At 42.3% G+C, this 16,492-nt stretch overlaps 1 protein-coding gene across 3 annotated transcripts in view; it reads left to right on the plus strand.

Annotated features, from left to right (window-relative positions):
- The first annotated feature begins 9,336 nt into the window (after positions 1-9,336).
- The window catches only part of LOC129282805 (uncharacterized), a 60,574-nt gene continuing 53,418 nt past the window's right edge, over positions 9,337-16,492 (plus strand). For all 3 annotated transcript variants that reach the window (XM_064113839.1, XM_064113840.1, XM_064113841.1), the window contains exon 1: positions 9,337-10,241. In XM_064113839.1, coding sequence (XP_063969909.1) covers positions 9,425-10,241 — 817 coding nt within the window. In that variant the 5' untranslated portion in view covers positions 9,337-9,424. The remainder of the gene's footprint in view (positions 10,242-16,492) is intronic.

Genomic DNA, 16,492 nt, shown 5'->3' on the forward strand with positions numbered 1-16,492 from the left:
GGTTTCATTAAAATATACTCATCAAAATGTCTGAAGACTAAAAATGTGAGCTCATAATCGAAAGCATAAAATAAGTATATAGCATGCAGTGATCATACTAATGAAACAATTTGGCATGTATATTGCCAAGTTAAAGTCAATATTGCCAAGTTAAAGTCAATATTGCATATGATAATTTGACAAGGTGCACGATAGCGACGAAATGGAATATATTGAATACCAATTTTTATGATACCATCTCGTTTATCTCGTCATTCATTTTGTTTTGAATATACCATTTCCTCCAATTTCGAAGTGTACATGAGAATTTAGTACCTGAGTTCCTCAATAGCATGCCCCAGTCGCATCAACACTTTTGTTGATAAGGGAATATTTAGATCTAACTTCCCTGTAATGGTCTTATAATTAGACGCACGGACTCTGGAAAAAAAGTCTGGTATATATTAGAACCTCGCCATTTATTCGCAAATGTACATTATTTAGTTTGTTGTCAATGAATAGTCAATATCTACAATCTAGTGGGGAGCAGGTGTTATTTGACATTTTTCCCATCCGCTCTCATATATTTCTCGTTGTATTGAGTAAATACCGGCGATGCATGGTTGCCTAGCATTAAGCCAATCGTGAAGGCTCTGTCACACACACACACGCACACCCTCACACAAACACACACACACACACACCCTCACACACATATATATATATATATACAGTGCGTCCCAGAAAAAACGAAACCGAGATTTAGCGATGAATTATCATAACTTAATCACAAATACAATAGACAAATTACCTACCATTTTAAAGCTTACAATCTCCTCTTTCATCTGAAATTAATTAGATTATTTCTCATTCACGCATGAGTGAGCAAAAACAATTTGAAAAGGGGATACCAAAAAGTCACTTGGCGGGCCGTATCTGGGTTTTACAAAGAAAACCACATTTTTAAAACGTTCAACATCTGCTCTTTAATTTGATACCTCAATTACAGAAAATGGTCAAGAAATAACAAAGTTCTGGTTATTTGAAATAAGGCTTGAATTTCAATAATTTCATAAAATGAAGAGGTTTTACAGGCTAGCGTTCAAACTCACTCGACACTCCGTTTTGTTGACGATAAGCCATGCATTAAGTCTTTTGTTACCGTGCGATAGCTTCTGTGGGAAACCAGTGAAAACACGTTTATTTAATGAAATTATTGAAATACAAGCATTGTTTCGAGAGATCATAACTTTTTTACTTCTTTAACCATTTTCTGTGATTAAGGTATCAAACAAAAGAGCAGATATTGAACTCTTTAGGCATGTGATTTTCCTTTTGAAATTCAGATACCCCCCGCCAAATGACTTTTTGGTATCCTTTCTTCAAATTGTTTTTGCCCACTCATGCGTGAATGGGGTATAATCTAAGTTATATCAGATGAAAGAAGAGATTCTAAGCTTTACATTGGTAGGTCATTTGTATATTGTATTTATGATTAAGTTATGATAAATCATCTCTAAATCTCGGTTTCGTTTTTTCTGGGACGCACTGTATATATATATATATATATATATATATATATATATATATATATACATGCATGCATGCTCAGTTCATTTTTTTTCTTCAAAATCCAGAATCTTAATCTTAATTCCACTCTCGAGCTTTTTTTTTATTGAATTAAATCTTACTTATATAAATATATATGTATATACATGTATATACATACATAAATATCTACATGTATTAATGTCTCAACCAATTATCTTGATGATGTAAACTTTAGGCCTATAATATTTTGAATGTATAATGATTTAGAATAAATGTGGAATCTGTGAATGTAAATCACAGTTTGCATTATTAGTCTACATCATGCCATATGTTTATTGCTCATTCAATAAACCGATATTGAATTTAATTGAATGTATTCATCCACGCCCAGACGATGTAAGACTACGCTGTTTTAACTTAAGACATATCCGACGCTTTTTAGGGGCTGGAGGGGCGTTTCTCCATTAAACTTGAACATCTTTAAAGTAACCGTCCTGGAAAGATCACCTTGTCCCATCACCTTCACACTGTTTAAATTTGAGCACTTTACCAGAGTGAATCACGTTCACTGTGAATAGTTACTATGGCGAGGTTTCCACAGTGTAAAACGATCTTCACTCTTAAATTTGATAATTTCATCAGTGTGAATAACATGTTAACGCTATGGACACAGTGTGTTCTTTCCAGTAGGGTACACCCTAGTCGTTTTTGCCAACGGAAAAATATTTTTTTCATATTTTTCTGATATTTCCTGGGTATATTTTGTAAATCTGCATATTTTTTAGAATATTTATCTGAAAAATACTCTAAAAGTAGTATATTTTTAGGGTCTTTTGGGAAAAATACCCCAAAAATTAAATCAACATAATATGAGCTATATAAAAAAAGAAAAATATATTTTTATAGTATTTTCTCTGTAAGATGTAGAACAATTAAGAAATATATTTTATAGTCTTTAAATTACATGCTATATCCATGCAGGCATCGCGCCCAAAATTATCAAAAGTCAGGAAGCGTAGCTAAAAACTTTTTTTTATAGTAGTTTTGGTGGCAAAAATTCATTTTATTGGACGTGACATAAATACTCTAAAAATATTTTTTTAACATACAGTATTCGGCGTTTCAAAAACGTACGAAAAAATTTATTTTGAAAAATAATATTTTAAGGTATCTTTATTGTTTGTTTTTTACCAAAATACCCTAGAAATATATTATCAGGGTGATATGGGGGGTATTTTAAAAATATTTTTGCAATATTTTTTTTCGAGCAGGGTAAAGACGTGAATAAGTATTTAATACCGAGGCAGAATTAAAGGGGCAGTTGCATCATAGTTATATACAAACGGGATAAATACCTATATGGCAGGCTGCATGCATCACCATTTATTTCTACTTCTTATAAAAATATTTATGCTTTAAATTGGCTTGTCATACTCATGTCGGCTTACCCAAGTGTATACCGACATACTTATGGCGAGCCGAATCATCACTTAATTCTACTTCTTGGTATGAAAAAACGTTTTGTTATTGTACAAATGGCAGTTATTGATGATACCCAGAAATATAATTTTGATTTGCTTGCCATACGTTTCTCGATCGTCCATCGTCAGGAAATTATGTGACATACACTGTAGTTCAATGCATTTCCCTTCATATACTGCCTAGATATGATCTTGCAAACATATTTTTTCCCATTCCCCCAAAGATGGATCATGAATATTTCAATTCAATCAGAAATTAAGTATGATAAAAAAATGAAAAGTTGATTTTGAAAGAAATATTACTGTCATGTAATGAAAATTTCTTTACCCCAAAGTTTTTGTTTACATATACTTGAATCTTGAAGAAGTACTCTCCCAAAAGCGTACACGCTGTCCTGGAGAGGGTTGTGCTGTGTCAGGTGCTGTCAGTGCTTCAGGTGATGTGGTGATCCTGTGGTGGTATTCTTGGTGCACTATATACAGTGTGCTAGGTGCAGTGTGCGGGTGGTGCGTGTGTGTCCCTCTTACAGCATCTTAAGGGGTAAAGACGTGAATAAGTATTTAATACCGAGGCAGAATTAAAGGGGCAGTTGCATAATATGAATACATAATAGAGACATTGCTGCAACTTCTAGCATGCCAGGAGTTGGTTGGATTGAAAGTTTTTTGTATTCAATACACAGTGTATAAACAATCAAGAAAAAATACATACTATAAAAACTTCAAGTGAAAAATCACATTGATGAAAATGCACAATATAGGCCTACACTGAAGATTCAATCAGGATCTGATAACGAACTTATTTCATTTTAAAGTTTAGTAATATTTTGTGAAAACAGTGTTATGCATACCATAATGAATATGCATAGATTGTCTGATGACGTCATCTCCCCACTTATAACATGATATCATAAGTATGTCATATTTTCTTATGTGTATGATGTGTTTTCCTTGTAACAGAATAGGTTGCGGCAATTCGTCAATCCAATGTTCATTTTGGTGGGTAATTGTTGGTGGTTCATTTGAAATAAACATGATTTCGTACGATAGCATACATAAAGATAAGTTGCGATATGACGTCAGCCTGCTCACTGCATATTTATGAAGACCTGCATTGAACTGTTTCACTGTAACAATGTAATTATTTAATATCTTATAACATTGTTAACAAATACCTGTCCAAATTTGTGGAAATTTCAATTGTTTTGTTTGTCCGGTTTTCCTTTAAAAAGTAATGGTCAAATCATATAATTTCTAAATTGGAGTACCCGTTTAATTAAAATGGAAAAATCTAGAATCTGTATAACAAATATAATGGTTATATATTAATTAGAGGCATCTAAAGTAAATATATCTAGAGACACTAATTAATTAAATCAATTACATTTAGAAAAAAGCTCATGGCTTTGGAACGTGTATTCATCCATTCCGAGTTATTTTACTCTACAGTGTGTCTCTAAAAAAAAGTAAACCCAACTTCAACGGCAAATTTTCTGAAAACTAAAAAATATTTACACATTATTTTTTCATGGTTAGATAGTCCAATAAGTCTTCTGTCCAATTACATCACTTAGGTTATCTAACTCTCATGCATGACTGAGCATGATTCAACTTAGTGAACTGGTGTCAAATCATCACTGTGGCAAGTTATTTCTTGTTATTTTCATGCATTCAAGGCCTATTTGAAGTTAAACTCAGTGGTTCCGTTATCAGCATACTTTCTCACATTGTACCAGATGGCCCTTTTGTTGGAGGCTGCCTCTCGGGGAACTGCACCCGAAAAGCCTCTTAAACTTCCACGAAACTTCTTGTTTCCTGGTATTGAGTTACCAGGAATACTCTCTGCTCAATTGTCAACTGTACCATATTTGGAAAGCATGTGAAGTGTGCCTGTGTTAGGAACAACCTTTGCTGAAGTTGTTATGAAATTATAGGCCTAACATGTGACCAAAATTTAACTTCAAATAGGCCTTGAATGCATGACAATAGCAAGAAATAACTTGCCACAGTGATGATTTAATCATAGGCCTAACATGTGACAAACATTTAACTTCAAATAGGCCTTGAATGCATGACAATAACAAGAAATAACTTGCCACAGTGATGATTTGACACCAGTTCACTAAGTTGAATCATGCTCAGTCATGCATAAGAGTTAGATAACCTAAATGATATAATTGGACAGAGGACTTATTGGACTATCTAACCATGAAAAAATAATGTGTAAATATTTTTTAGTTTTCTGAAAATTTTCCATTGAAGTTGGGTTTACTTTTTTTAGAGACACGCTGTATATAAAGCCATAGCCACCGAAGCCCGTCGTGCGTCGTGTCCCTATTTGATATCTGATGAAAATGTCACCCATTTATGTTTGTAAGCCTGGTTTGCAATATGATCGTTGTCATGGGGACGGGTATAAACATTCCGTCCGAATTAATTGATCAGCGCGTTCCTCGAGGTCATTATTATTATCATCCTATAGGAGTTCAATGGATTTATATCCCTCTTTTGAAATCTCTCTTGCACCGTGAACCGTTACTCTCTCTCTCTCTCTTTCTCTCTCTCTCTCTGACACACACATTTTGGCGTTTTGGTTCGCGTCCGTGATCCTGATCCATGGTACAGTGGGGAAGGGGGGGGGGGTTACAAATTCATGCCGAGGTTCGGGGTTGGAGCCCTGGCTACGACTTTCAGATGTCGACGTTAAATTATCCCAGACATAAATAATCAGATCTGACTGATGCAAGTCTGTTAAAACACACACATCATACCAGTGGCGGTTTGCGGGTCCTCCCCTTGAGAGTCAAAGTCAATAATGTAAAAATATCGTTCAAACACTAGTGTGCCCCCCCCCCCTTTGAGCGTCACAGCAAATACTCTTAGTGGGAATATGTTGTTCATACAGACGTGAGGACCTGTTTTTATATTTAAAAAAAAATGTGCTTGTCAAATGTTATGCGGGATAAAATCATCTTGATTTTTTTTCTCTTGTTGAATTCCTCGGAAATGTGCCCCCCTTTTGCAAAATCCTGGATCCGCCCCTGCATCATACTATAACTTGATACACAATGTTAAAACACACACACATCCTACTTTTTAGGCCTCTCCTCTGTCCATCGTTTCTCTACCCCACCCTCACTCAAACGCACACACCTCACATTCTCTCTCTCACCCTCACACACACCCTCACACATTCAATTCCATTTGGGCGATAAAAAATACACGTACACACACTCACCCTCATTCTCTCCCCTCTCACACACAAACCCTCCCTCACACATCGTTCAATTCCATTTGGGCGATTTAAAAGACACACTCGCTTTCTCTCTCTCTCTCTCTCACACACACACACACCCTCACACATCATTCAATTCCACTTGGGCGATAAAAAAGACATGCACACACACTCACCCTCACACACACACACATCCTCCATCACACATCGTTCAATTCCATTTGGGTGATAAAAAAAGGATGGAGAATGTTACCCGCCATCCCAAATACAGTAATAAGTCGCACAAAATGAATTTTGAGATTTTTTTATTGAGCTTGAAAAGCACACTCTCCTTTCACCTTTAGTCCTATTCATGTCCTTTATCTTTGGTAGACATTATCTCCCTCTGTAACATAATATAGGGCTTACTATTTCCTACATTTTTCTTTTTGGAAGGTAGGTGGCATTTGCCCTTAAAATGTGTCCGTATTACGAAGATAACAGTATTCATACAATTAATTACACTTTCGCTCCCCCATAAGACCTAATGACTCTCACCACTTTACATTTTAAAGTTCAATGAAAAAGAAAAGGCATATTCAATAGCAAAGTCTCTTAATGCTCTCATTTTTTTTACAATTCCTGTATAAGTTTCTGTATGTTTCTTTCGCAAACACGCACCCTCACATGATCCGCAAACCCACCAGGACTGATATCCACAACCACATACCCGACGCCCACGCGCGCAAATATTTGAATTAATGTTAGTACGTTATTGATATTTTTAAACGATATCTCCTCTACGCACTATTTTCTCATCCAAACAGATAACATTCCCATCACAATTAATCATCAAAATCAAAATGAAATGAAAGCAACAGTGAAACAAACAAAACGAACAATAGGGTGCACGAAAAAGAGAGAGAATCGGGAGGTCTAGATTGTGCGCACGGCCGGGGAAGGCGTTACATTTCATTGATCATACTGGTTACATGTGTGAAAAGATAGTCGCACGGTCCCGTAAAGCCCTTTCACAGTTGGTGGTGTGACTGCTTACAACCGTTGCGATTGTGTGCAACAAATATTGTGACCAAATGATCGCAGAGGATCGCAAGAGCGATTGTGAAAGCCCCTTTAAACACTTTTTTAGATCACACTCGGTGCGTGTACAATAGCCTTGTTATGTCGACTTGCCGAGATATTCAACCTGTTTCATCGAATGAATAGCCTTAATATTTCGACGTGACGAGATATTTTATAATTGAATTGTCAATTTAATAGCCTTATCATCATGGCCCTGGGAAGCGGGGGTGCTGTAGCATCCCCAGGATTTTCCTTGGGGTTGCTTCGTGAATCATAGGCAGCACCTGCACCTCTAGGAATTCTAGAAGGTTTGACAAAAAGGACAAAATCTATTTTTTTTTGCTTGTCATATTTTCTCGGGACAAAAATTACCAATATTTATAAGTGAAACCCTTTTTTTTTGCTTGTCAAATTCTCGGGACGAAAAATACCTTCATTTTGGAGTGAAACTTGTTTTTGCTTGTAAAATTAACATCAGCACTCCCAGTCAAAAAATCGTTCCGAGGGCCTTGTTTATCATTTGACACAGCGAGACTCGTTTTCTTACCATGTCGACTTCAATCTGAATAGTTACAAGCATGCTGAGTTACGTTATCTTGCCAATTTCTGGCAATTTATACGGCCATGTCGACGTACAATTCTTTTAGAAGACGACAAGTGGCAAGAAAACGTATCTGGCTATTTAGACATTAGGGCTATTACGACAACGCGTCGACAGGAAGCCATACGGCTATATAATGTCGACATGGCAAGGTGGAACCTCACTAATTAAATGTAGATGACCCTTTAAAGCTTCTGTATAAAGCAAATGGAGTCACTTTATTGCGAACGTTTATGTAACTCTACGAAACCCAGTATACAATAATTATAGATGGTATATATGCTTTATAAATAGTTGAGTGAGACTCAAGAGTCATGCTTAAATGTCTGCGCGCACTTGACATGATTATGTAACGAGCAATCTTCTTGGCATGATTTGACGGTGACACGACATTTGCTCCTGCGATGCAGGGTTAGGGTTGCAATATGGTTTTATGTTAGGTTAAGAGTGGGGTATAGTGTCAAACCAGGGTTTAGCTGGTCGTGTGTGGCATTTAGAGAGGAGCTATTGTCGCGGAGCAGAGGTCGTGGAACCGATTTGATCAATGCGTGATGTCTTTCATACCGCACGCAACTTGAATTTTAAGAGCGACTCTAATGGGGTGTTGCAAGAATATTGCGATCAGTTGCAAGTCTATTTTCGGTCCCTAAATCAATCATATGTCTTGGAGTCAATTGCAAATTAGTGATTGACTGTTCATCTGCTCCTTGAAACAAAAGTTTAATCTGATTTGCTACAGCTAACGTTGATCTATCAGTTGTGAAATGGCAACATAATATTTGCAATTGATCGCAAATATTTTCTTGCAACACCCTCTTAAAGTGCTTTCACAATTGCTCGTACGATCGTTTGCAATCATTTGGTAACAATATATGTTGCACAGAATCGCAACGGTTGTAAGCAGTCGCACCACTATTTGTAAAAGGGGCTTAAGTCACACTTGAATCTTTGCGACTCCCTTCCCCATGTCATCTACTGTAGATGTGAACAGTGCCCTCTTGCCAATGGCGCCCCTCGAGACGCTAGAGCGACAACGAGGTGAACATTTCTGGTGAGCAAAGCGCGCGCAAAATTGACGTTTTATTGAACACTAACCATAATTCAAAGTATAATTTATCAAAAAGTGGAATTATGAACACGCTTCTGAATGCGTAAGTTGCTTCTGTAGGTTATATATTCTATAATTTTTAATTTTCAGTCAGCGATTTACAATGTTTTCCACTATTCTGCATGTATATTATGGTGCAGTGCATTTATTAAAAACTGTACTAATTATTCATTTGATTCTCTCATAATCCGAAAATTGGCGTATAATTAGAATAGGTAATACAGCAATATATTAGTGAAAAAGTATGTGGAAATAAAAAAGACACCCTTACTGAATGTCACTCAGAAGCGTAATTTATTTCATTTTTTTCTTCCACAGGAAATCTAAGCTTTAATTCTTCAGAGACCTGCAAAAGAAATCTCTAGAACACTACAATTGTTGTTCATCTCTTCAAACCGCCCATCGTCATGAAGGCATTGATAGTCCTTCTCTCGGTAATTTGCCTAGTTACTACGGTAACTGGGCAGTATCATGACAATTACACATACGTGGCCCCAGCACCGAGCAGCGAATATGATGAACATTATACGTCTAACCAGCCAGGAGAACTCGTTCCACATTCTGGCTTCACCGTCCAATTCCTAATCGAGGCTGCTGGTAGGCTCTGGCAGCAGAACTCTGTCTTCGAAGCGATGACCTTTGCCTGTGAGGGTGTACTCCCGGTGATCGGTTCGATGATAGATGAGGTAGATCAGTCAAGTTTATACTGGGGTGTCTTCTGTGATAATGTCACACGCGTCAAAAGTGTGAGTGAATTCAACGGGGAACGCTGGTGTAATGACATAATTGACACGGTCACTGGCATGTTCGGAAACGATGGCCAAGATGAAGGAAGATATCGCAGGCAAGCACCGGACGAATCTTCACTGGAAAGTCCCTTCGGTATTTTAGAAAACCTGTTGAACACCACCCGAGACCTATATGGTATCGACATCCTAATGATCATCCAGAACGTATCTACAATCAACACAATCTGCACCGACGTCACTGAGAATTTCATCAGGCCTTCCCCGAAGCAGGTCATTACTGATTTTGCAGCCGAACTAATCGTGCGTCTTCTACCGGAAGTGTGTCAAACGTGGGATTCCTTTTTCGAAGCCGTCGGATTGAACTCCTCATCTCAAACCTATCGGGTCATCCTGGGACTTGTTGATGCAGGAAGTGATGCAGTTGGGTACAGTAACTTTGACGAACTGTGTCATGATATCAACCAAACTGTTCAAGGTAGGTGCTCACCGTTCCCCCATCCCCCATATTCCGTTCTTGTCGTTCTAGTATTGGGTAATTGTGGAGGACTGCAAATATAACCTACGGTATGTCCGGGTCGAAACCGGAGTAACATTATTTTTGTGTAATGCATTGCGCCTTTCTTAAATATTCAGTGCGTATCAAGAAAAAGTTTACACTTTGAAAAAATCCTGTAAAATTATACATTTGTAATTTACTATCAATAACTGGGATATACTCATTTGATTTGCTTGTTCATTACGATGAACCAAGCACGCCGAATATACAGTACACAATTTTCCTGCGCGCGCGCTGCATCTCCCTATGAACGCACTATCCCAAGATCATCGCGCAATTTGGCGTCCATTTCCTCTTTTACTTTCGCCAGCCGTCGAGTGCAGACGTAAAGCTAAGTACACTCTCAAAAAAACGCAAACTTGTTTTACATTTTGGTTTTATACGAGTGCATTTATCCCTTATTTCAATCTTATTTTTCCTTTTAAGGTTGTTTTAAGCATATCCCATCGCGCGGAGCTCTCCGTGATATTATTTTCACGTATTTTGTTCTGCTTTCTTGTGAGTCTAAAACATAAGATACGTTTTCTCGCAGGCGGGTTGCTTCGCATCCCCACCCCGCAGCTCCGCGCCTTCCTGCGTGTCGCGGGCGTTGAGTTTCATGCTCCTCTTCCTTATAAATTCATTTTAATTCTCTGACTTCTCGCTTCTTTGCATCCGTCTTGAATTTCCTTGAATTTATTTCTCTTCCACAGATAGGTTCTGTCGGACGTTCAGGAGCGTCGTTTTCTATTCTCGTTTCAACTACTATTGTTCTTGTCTCGAGTTAGTTGATTGTCTCCTTTGTTTCAATCAACTATTGTATCCTTTGTTCTTGTGATTCTATTAATTCTTGAATTAATTAATTAATTATTTAATTAATTAATTAATTATTAATTAATTAATTATTTAATTAAAAAAAAAAAAAAAAAAATTCTTTCCTTAGACTTTGTCTTGAAAGGTTTTTTTCCTTCACAAGAATTTTACTCTTTTAGGAAGCCGTTCTTGTTAGCTTTTCCACCTCGCTAATTTTGTTCTGGTCTTCCTTTTTTCAGGAAAGCAAACTTCAGTTTCTTCTTTCCTTTTTTCAGATCAGCTTCCGGTTCCGGATACTTAAATAATTTTTTTTTCGACCTCTTGTCAAAAAAAAAAAAAAAAAAGAAACAAACTTTGTTTTTTTCTCTCAGCTGATCCCATCCTTCACCTTCAAAAAAAAAAAATTTTTTTTTTAGCAGGTGTTCACACAACAAAAAAAAAAAAAAAACTTTGTGTTTTCTTCTTTAGGTGCTTCTTCCCTTTTTCCTTAGGAACTTAGCAGAAGCAGTCTTCTTGTTGTGTTTTCTTATACGAACAATTATAATTATATATTTATAGGGAGGAGTTTCTCATAATAATTCTCTAATTATTACTGTTCCCTTTTACTGGGATAGTACTGCGTGTACTTACCCGTTAGAGATATTATATTATTGTAATTCTCACTGTTCGTTTTTTGAAGTCCCTTGACTTCTGGGGTTGGGGTTTTTTCAACCCCCCTACCCCCATCTTCTCTGTTTCCCTTTTTTCTCTCTTTCTACTTGCTATTAGATTTTCATCTACATGAGCATGAGCTTCTCGGATTCCTCCCTAGAAGAGCTCGAAATGGCCGCTGAACAGGTGTCCAACACTGGGGTTTTATTCCCCATCAGCGGTAATGTAGAAAGTGGAAACGGAGAAAGTTCCCTCGTGGGTTCTAAGAAGGGTGGAACCGTGGATCCGAGTCCACGTGCCCATGGGGGTGGAGCCGTGGATGCGCGTCCACGTCCTCCAATTAAGAAGGGTGGAACCGTGGATCCGCGACCACGTGCCCGCAAAGTGATAGCCCAGGTCTCCGCGCCGGAGCCTGAACCATTTTCGGGGAGCGTCGTACTAGCTCAGAAAACGACGACTTCTCTAGGGCTACCGGACCCACCGGCTATCGGGTCACCTAAAGACCGGGGGGAGAGCAGCCTCTCCGCCCGGCACAAGAGACTAGGCTCGATGCCGTTTCAGACTCCCCAAGGGAGCATCGGCAAAGGGCTATCAGCCCCTAGTCGCAGGAGACAGCATAGCCCGACCCCGTCGGACTCTAGATTTAACCTGACTCCGTCAGATTCTGCGGATCGTTCTTCTCGGTCAACGAGCGCTCCCCGTGGGAGAGCTAAGACGAAGAGATCAAAATCCGCACAGCCTCCTGCCCCTTCTTCTGTGCCTCCACCGGAGCCACCGAAGAAGAAGAAAAAGAAGAAGAAGAAATCCGCGGCCGTAAGCCCCGTTCCATCGGGCGGCCCGGCTTCAAACTCTTCTACGGATGGCCAGGCCTCGCAACTTATGATGTTGCTCCAGAGCGCCTTTGTCCACTGTGGGTTGCTACCCCCGGGCTCGTCTGCTCCACAAGCGGACACCGGCCATCCGACACCTCGAGACACCGCAAGCGATTCTAACGAGTCACCGGCTCTCGAACCCACTCAGGCTACGCTCGTGAGTTCTCAGGCTCGGCCGACCTCGGGGTTTCTCCCCCGTGAGTCCGACCATGGCACACTCCGCCCGAGCTTTTCACGGGCGCCTGCTACCCTCGGGGCTCCGCCCGGCGAGGAGACTTGGGTCGGTTCCCCCCCTCTAGAGGCGGAACAAGCCCTATCAGAGGACGAGTTCAATCCCGATCCTCCGGGTAGCCCAGCCCCCCAACCGGCGGGCAGTAGGGCTCAGGACGCCACAGAGATCCTCCATAAATATCTCCCACATATCTACCCTCCAGACGAGCCGGTAGAGGGAGATTTGGACTCTCTCTTCTTCCCACAGCCTCGGAAAACCCCACAGGGTATTCCGCTCACTAATGACTTTAAGGCTGCATACGAAAGGGCGGCCGCACAGGCTAGCGTGCCTGCCGCCCAGGGAAGGAAGCCGGTAGCCTTCGGAAAGGGTTTTGCCTTCTCCAAGGAGGATACCGAGGCGTTTTTCGCTCCCAAAACGTTTTCTCCCCAGCTTAACCGCATCGGGGCACGTTTGGGGACACGCTTCTCTTCCAATCACTTTGCTACTGTGGAGAAAGCGGATGTTAGATATGAGGCCTTGACTCGTTCAGCCCTCAGACTCACAGCCTTCCTCGGGGCCTTGCTCGGCTTGCGAGCACAGTCCTCTGAACTGGAAGTGTCAGCCAACGACAGTGTCCTTCTTGATGAGGCACTTTTGTCCTTGGTAGGCGAGCTCTGGATGCAGCTAGCTACTACAGCCACTACTGCATCCAACTCGCGCAGAACTCACGTCCTTAACAGACTGGGCATCGCGTCCAAGGACTTGCTTGAGTTCCTCCCAGGCGTTCCCCAATCGAACAAACATTTGTTCGGGGGCGAGGTGGCCTCTCTTCTAAAAGAAGAGATCGAAGGACGCAAACAGGCCTCGGAGCTTCTCAAAGAGCTCAAGGCCTCGCGCCCGACGGCTCCACCGACGAAGAAATCGACCGCCAAGGCTCGACCTTCTTCTCGCCCCGTGGTGACTCCACCCCAACCCCGTGCACACGCTCCGCCTAATCACAGAGCTCGCACTAGACCTCCGGTGAGTTCCTCACGTGGTGGTAGGGGTAGGGGTAGGGGTAGGGGTGGCCGGCCAGCCTCCAAGGCTCCGGCTAGGCCCAATCAGCCTCTTTGACGGGTTTCCCCGAGCGCTGGTTCCGGTCGGCGGTCGTCTCCGTTATTTCCTCCCTGCATGGGAGGGAATAACGGACGACGCTTTTATCTTATCCGTCGTGCGAGATGGCTTTCATATCGATATAGAGGCCCTCCCGCACGGCGTGATTCGATCCGCACCGCCGACCGTTTCCCTTCTTCATCAGCAGCATATCAAAGCAGAAATCGACGTGCTGCTGGAGAAGGAGGCGATAGAGAGAGTGCCGGACAGTCCACATCTCTGTCTCTCTCCTATCTTCGTCATTCCCAAGCGCTCGGGAAAATTACGGATGATTCTGAACATGAAAAGAATCAACGAATTCATCCAGCCAGACCATTTCAGAATGGAAACACTAGCATCCATTCTGCCGTCTCTGCAGGCATCGGATTGGGCCGCCTCCCTAGATCTCAGGGACGCCTACTTCCATATTCCAATTCATCCCGCATCACGGGACCTATTGGGTTTTCGCTTCAACGGAGCGACTTACAGGTACCGGGCAATGCCCTTCGGCTTACGCCCGGCACCCAGGGTCTTCACCCGGGTGGTCACAGCAGTGGCCGCCCACCTAAGAGAACGGGGGCTCAGACTCTTCGTTTATCTAGACGATTGGCTGTTGGTTGCAAGTTCAAAGGCCAGACTTCTGTCCCACTTGTCCCTCCTCCTGCGGATCACCCAGGAGTTGGGATTCGTAGTCAACTGGGAGAAATCGGACCTGTCACCTTCCCGCGTACCCACATACTTGGGCGCGGTTCTAGACTTGCCAAACCAGATCGCTCGGCCAAGCCCCGACAGAGTTCGGGCAATCGTCGCTCTGGCCCGCTCTCTCAGAGAGCGAAGCTTCGTGAAGGCTCGCACGTGGCTGAGATTACTCGGGTTCATGGCAAGCCTTGTCGACATTCTACAAGATTGTCGCCTGCTTATGAGACCCTTTCAGAGATACCTCCTGTACTATTACAGACCGAGCGTAGACTCTCTGCTTCTTCGGATCCCCTTATCACGGGAGATCCGTCTCAGCTTGGCCGCCTGGACACATACGTCCTTTGTAGCGAGGGGCAAACCCTTTCGCACTCCCCTCCCATCAGCCGCTCTGACCACAGATGCGTCGCTTACGGGATGGGGCGGCCATTGTGCGGGGGAGATGGTCTCGGGGGTCTGGTTACCTCAACGCACCTTACCTCATATCAATGTGTTGGAGATGAGGGCTGTCATCAATTCCCTTCAGCATTTCCGACACAGGTTAGTCGATCGAACGGTTTTGATTCGCACAGACAACAAGTCAGTTGCAGCGTACATCAATCGCCAAGGCGGCACCCGATCAAGCTCTCTCAACGCCCTAGCTGCGGAGCTCTGGGAGTGGTGCCACCGTGCGAAGATCGTTCCAGTTGCCTCGTATATACCAGGCAGCGACAACCTGATAGCCGATTTTCTGTCCCGGGGCCGGTGCCTACCATCCGAATGGTCGCTCCACCCGGAGATATTTCAGTCTATCCAAGTCCACTGGGGACCCCTGGAAATAGACTTGTTTGCCACGGCTCTCAACCGGAAGCTGCCGATGTTCTGCTCTCGTGTCAACGAAACAGAAGCAACTTCCCTGGATGCATTCTCCATTCATTGGGGGGATCGGAGGTGTTATGCGTTTCCTCCGTTCCACCTAATACCGCAGGTATTGAGGAAAGTGAAGGAAGATCAAGCTTGGCTTCTTCTAGTGGCCCCCAATTGGCCAAGGAGGCACTGGTTCCCGCAACTCCTCGAACTGTTGGAGGGGGACCCGCTCACACTTCCTCTGAGATCAGACATAGTATCTCAACCTCTGTCGGGGATCACGCATCCTCGGCCAGCGGTCCTCCACTTAACCGCATGGCTGTTATCGGGCAAGACGCGAAAGCTCTAGGCCTTTCTGATCGTGCCTCTCAATTGGTAATACAGAGTCGCAGAAACTCGACTCTTGACCTTTACAATTCTCGGCTGGGCCGATTTGCAGATTGGTGCACTGCGCGGTCTGTTGACCCTCGCAACGCCTCTCTTGCCGCGATCGCGGATTTCTTTGTTCACCTTTTCGACATCGGTCGTTCGCTTTCCACCATCAGGGGTTTCCGGTCGGCTATTGCTGCGTTTCATTCCGGATTCCCAGATGGCTCTAACGTCTCAAATTCCAGTCTACTCTCTAGACTGATGAGAGCGTTTTTCTTAAAGCGACCGCCGAAGAAAAGACTGACTCCTTCCTGGAGTCTTCCGGCTGTGCTTAACTCTCTGGCTAAGCCTCCGTTTGAACCTCTAGCAAAGAGCTCCTTGCATGATTTGTCTATCAAAACTGCCTTCTTAATTGCTGTAGCATCTGGTCAAAGACGCAGCTCTATTCACGCTTTGACTACTTCCCCCGGTCACATCCGGTGGGAACGGCGTGGAGTCCGCTTGATTCCCACACCGTCCTTTATTGCCAAGAACCAGACTGCCACCTCTGGTTCGATCGAGTTCTTCCTAGCTCCCCTATCAGATCTTTCCTCGGTTACTGA

The sequence above is a fragment of the Lytechinus pictus genome, chromosome 19 (genome assembly GCF_037042905.1).
Source record: "Lytechinus pictus isolate F3 Inbred chromosome 19, Lp3.0, whole genome shotgun sequence".
NCBI classification, from domain to species: domain Eukaryota; kingdom Metazoa; phylum Echinodermata; class Echinoidea; order Temnopleuroida; family Toxopneustidae; genus Lytechinus; species Lytechinus pictus.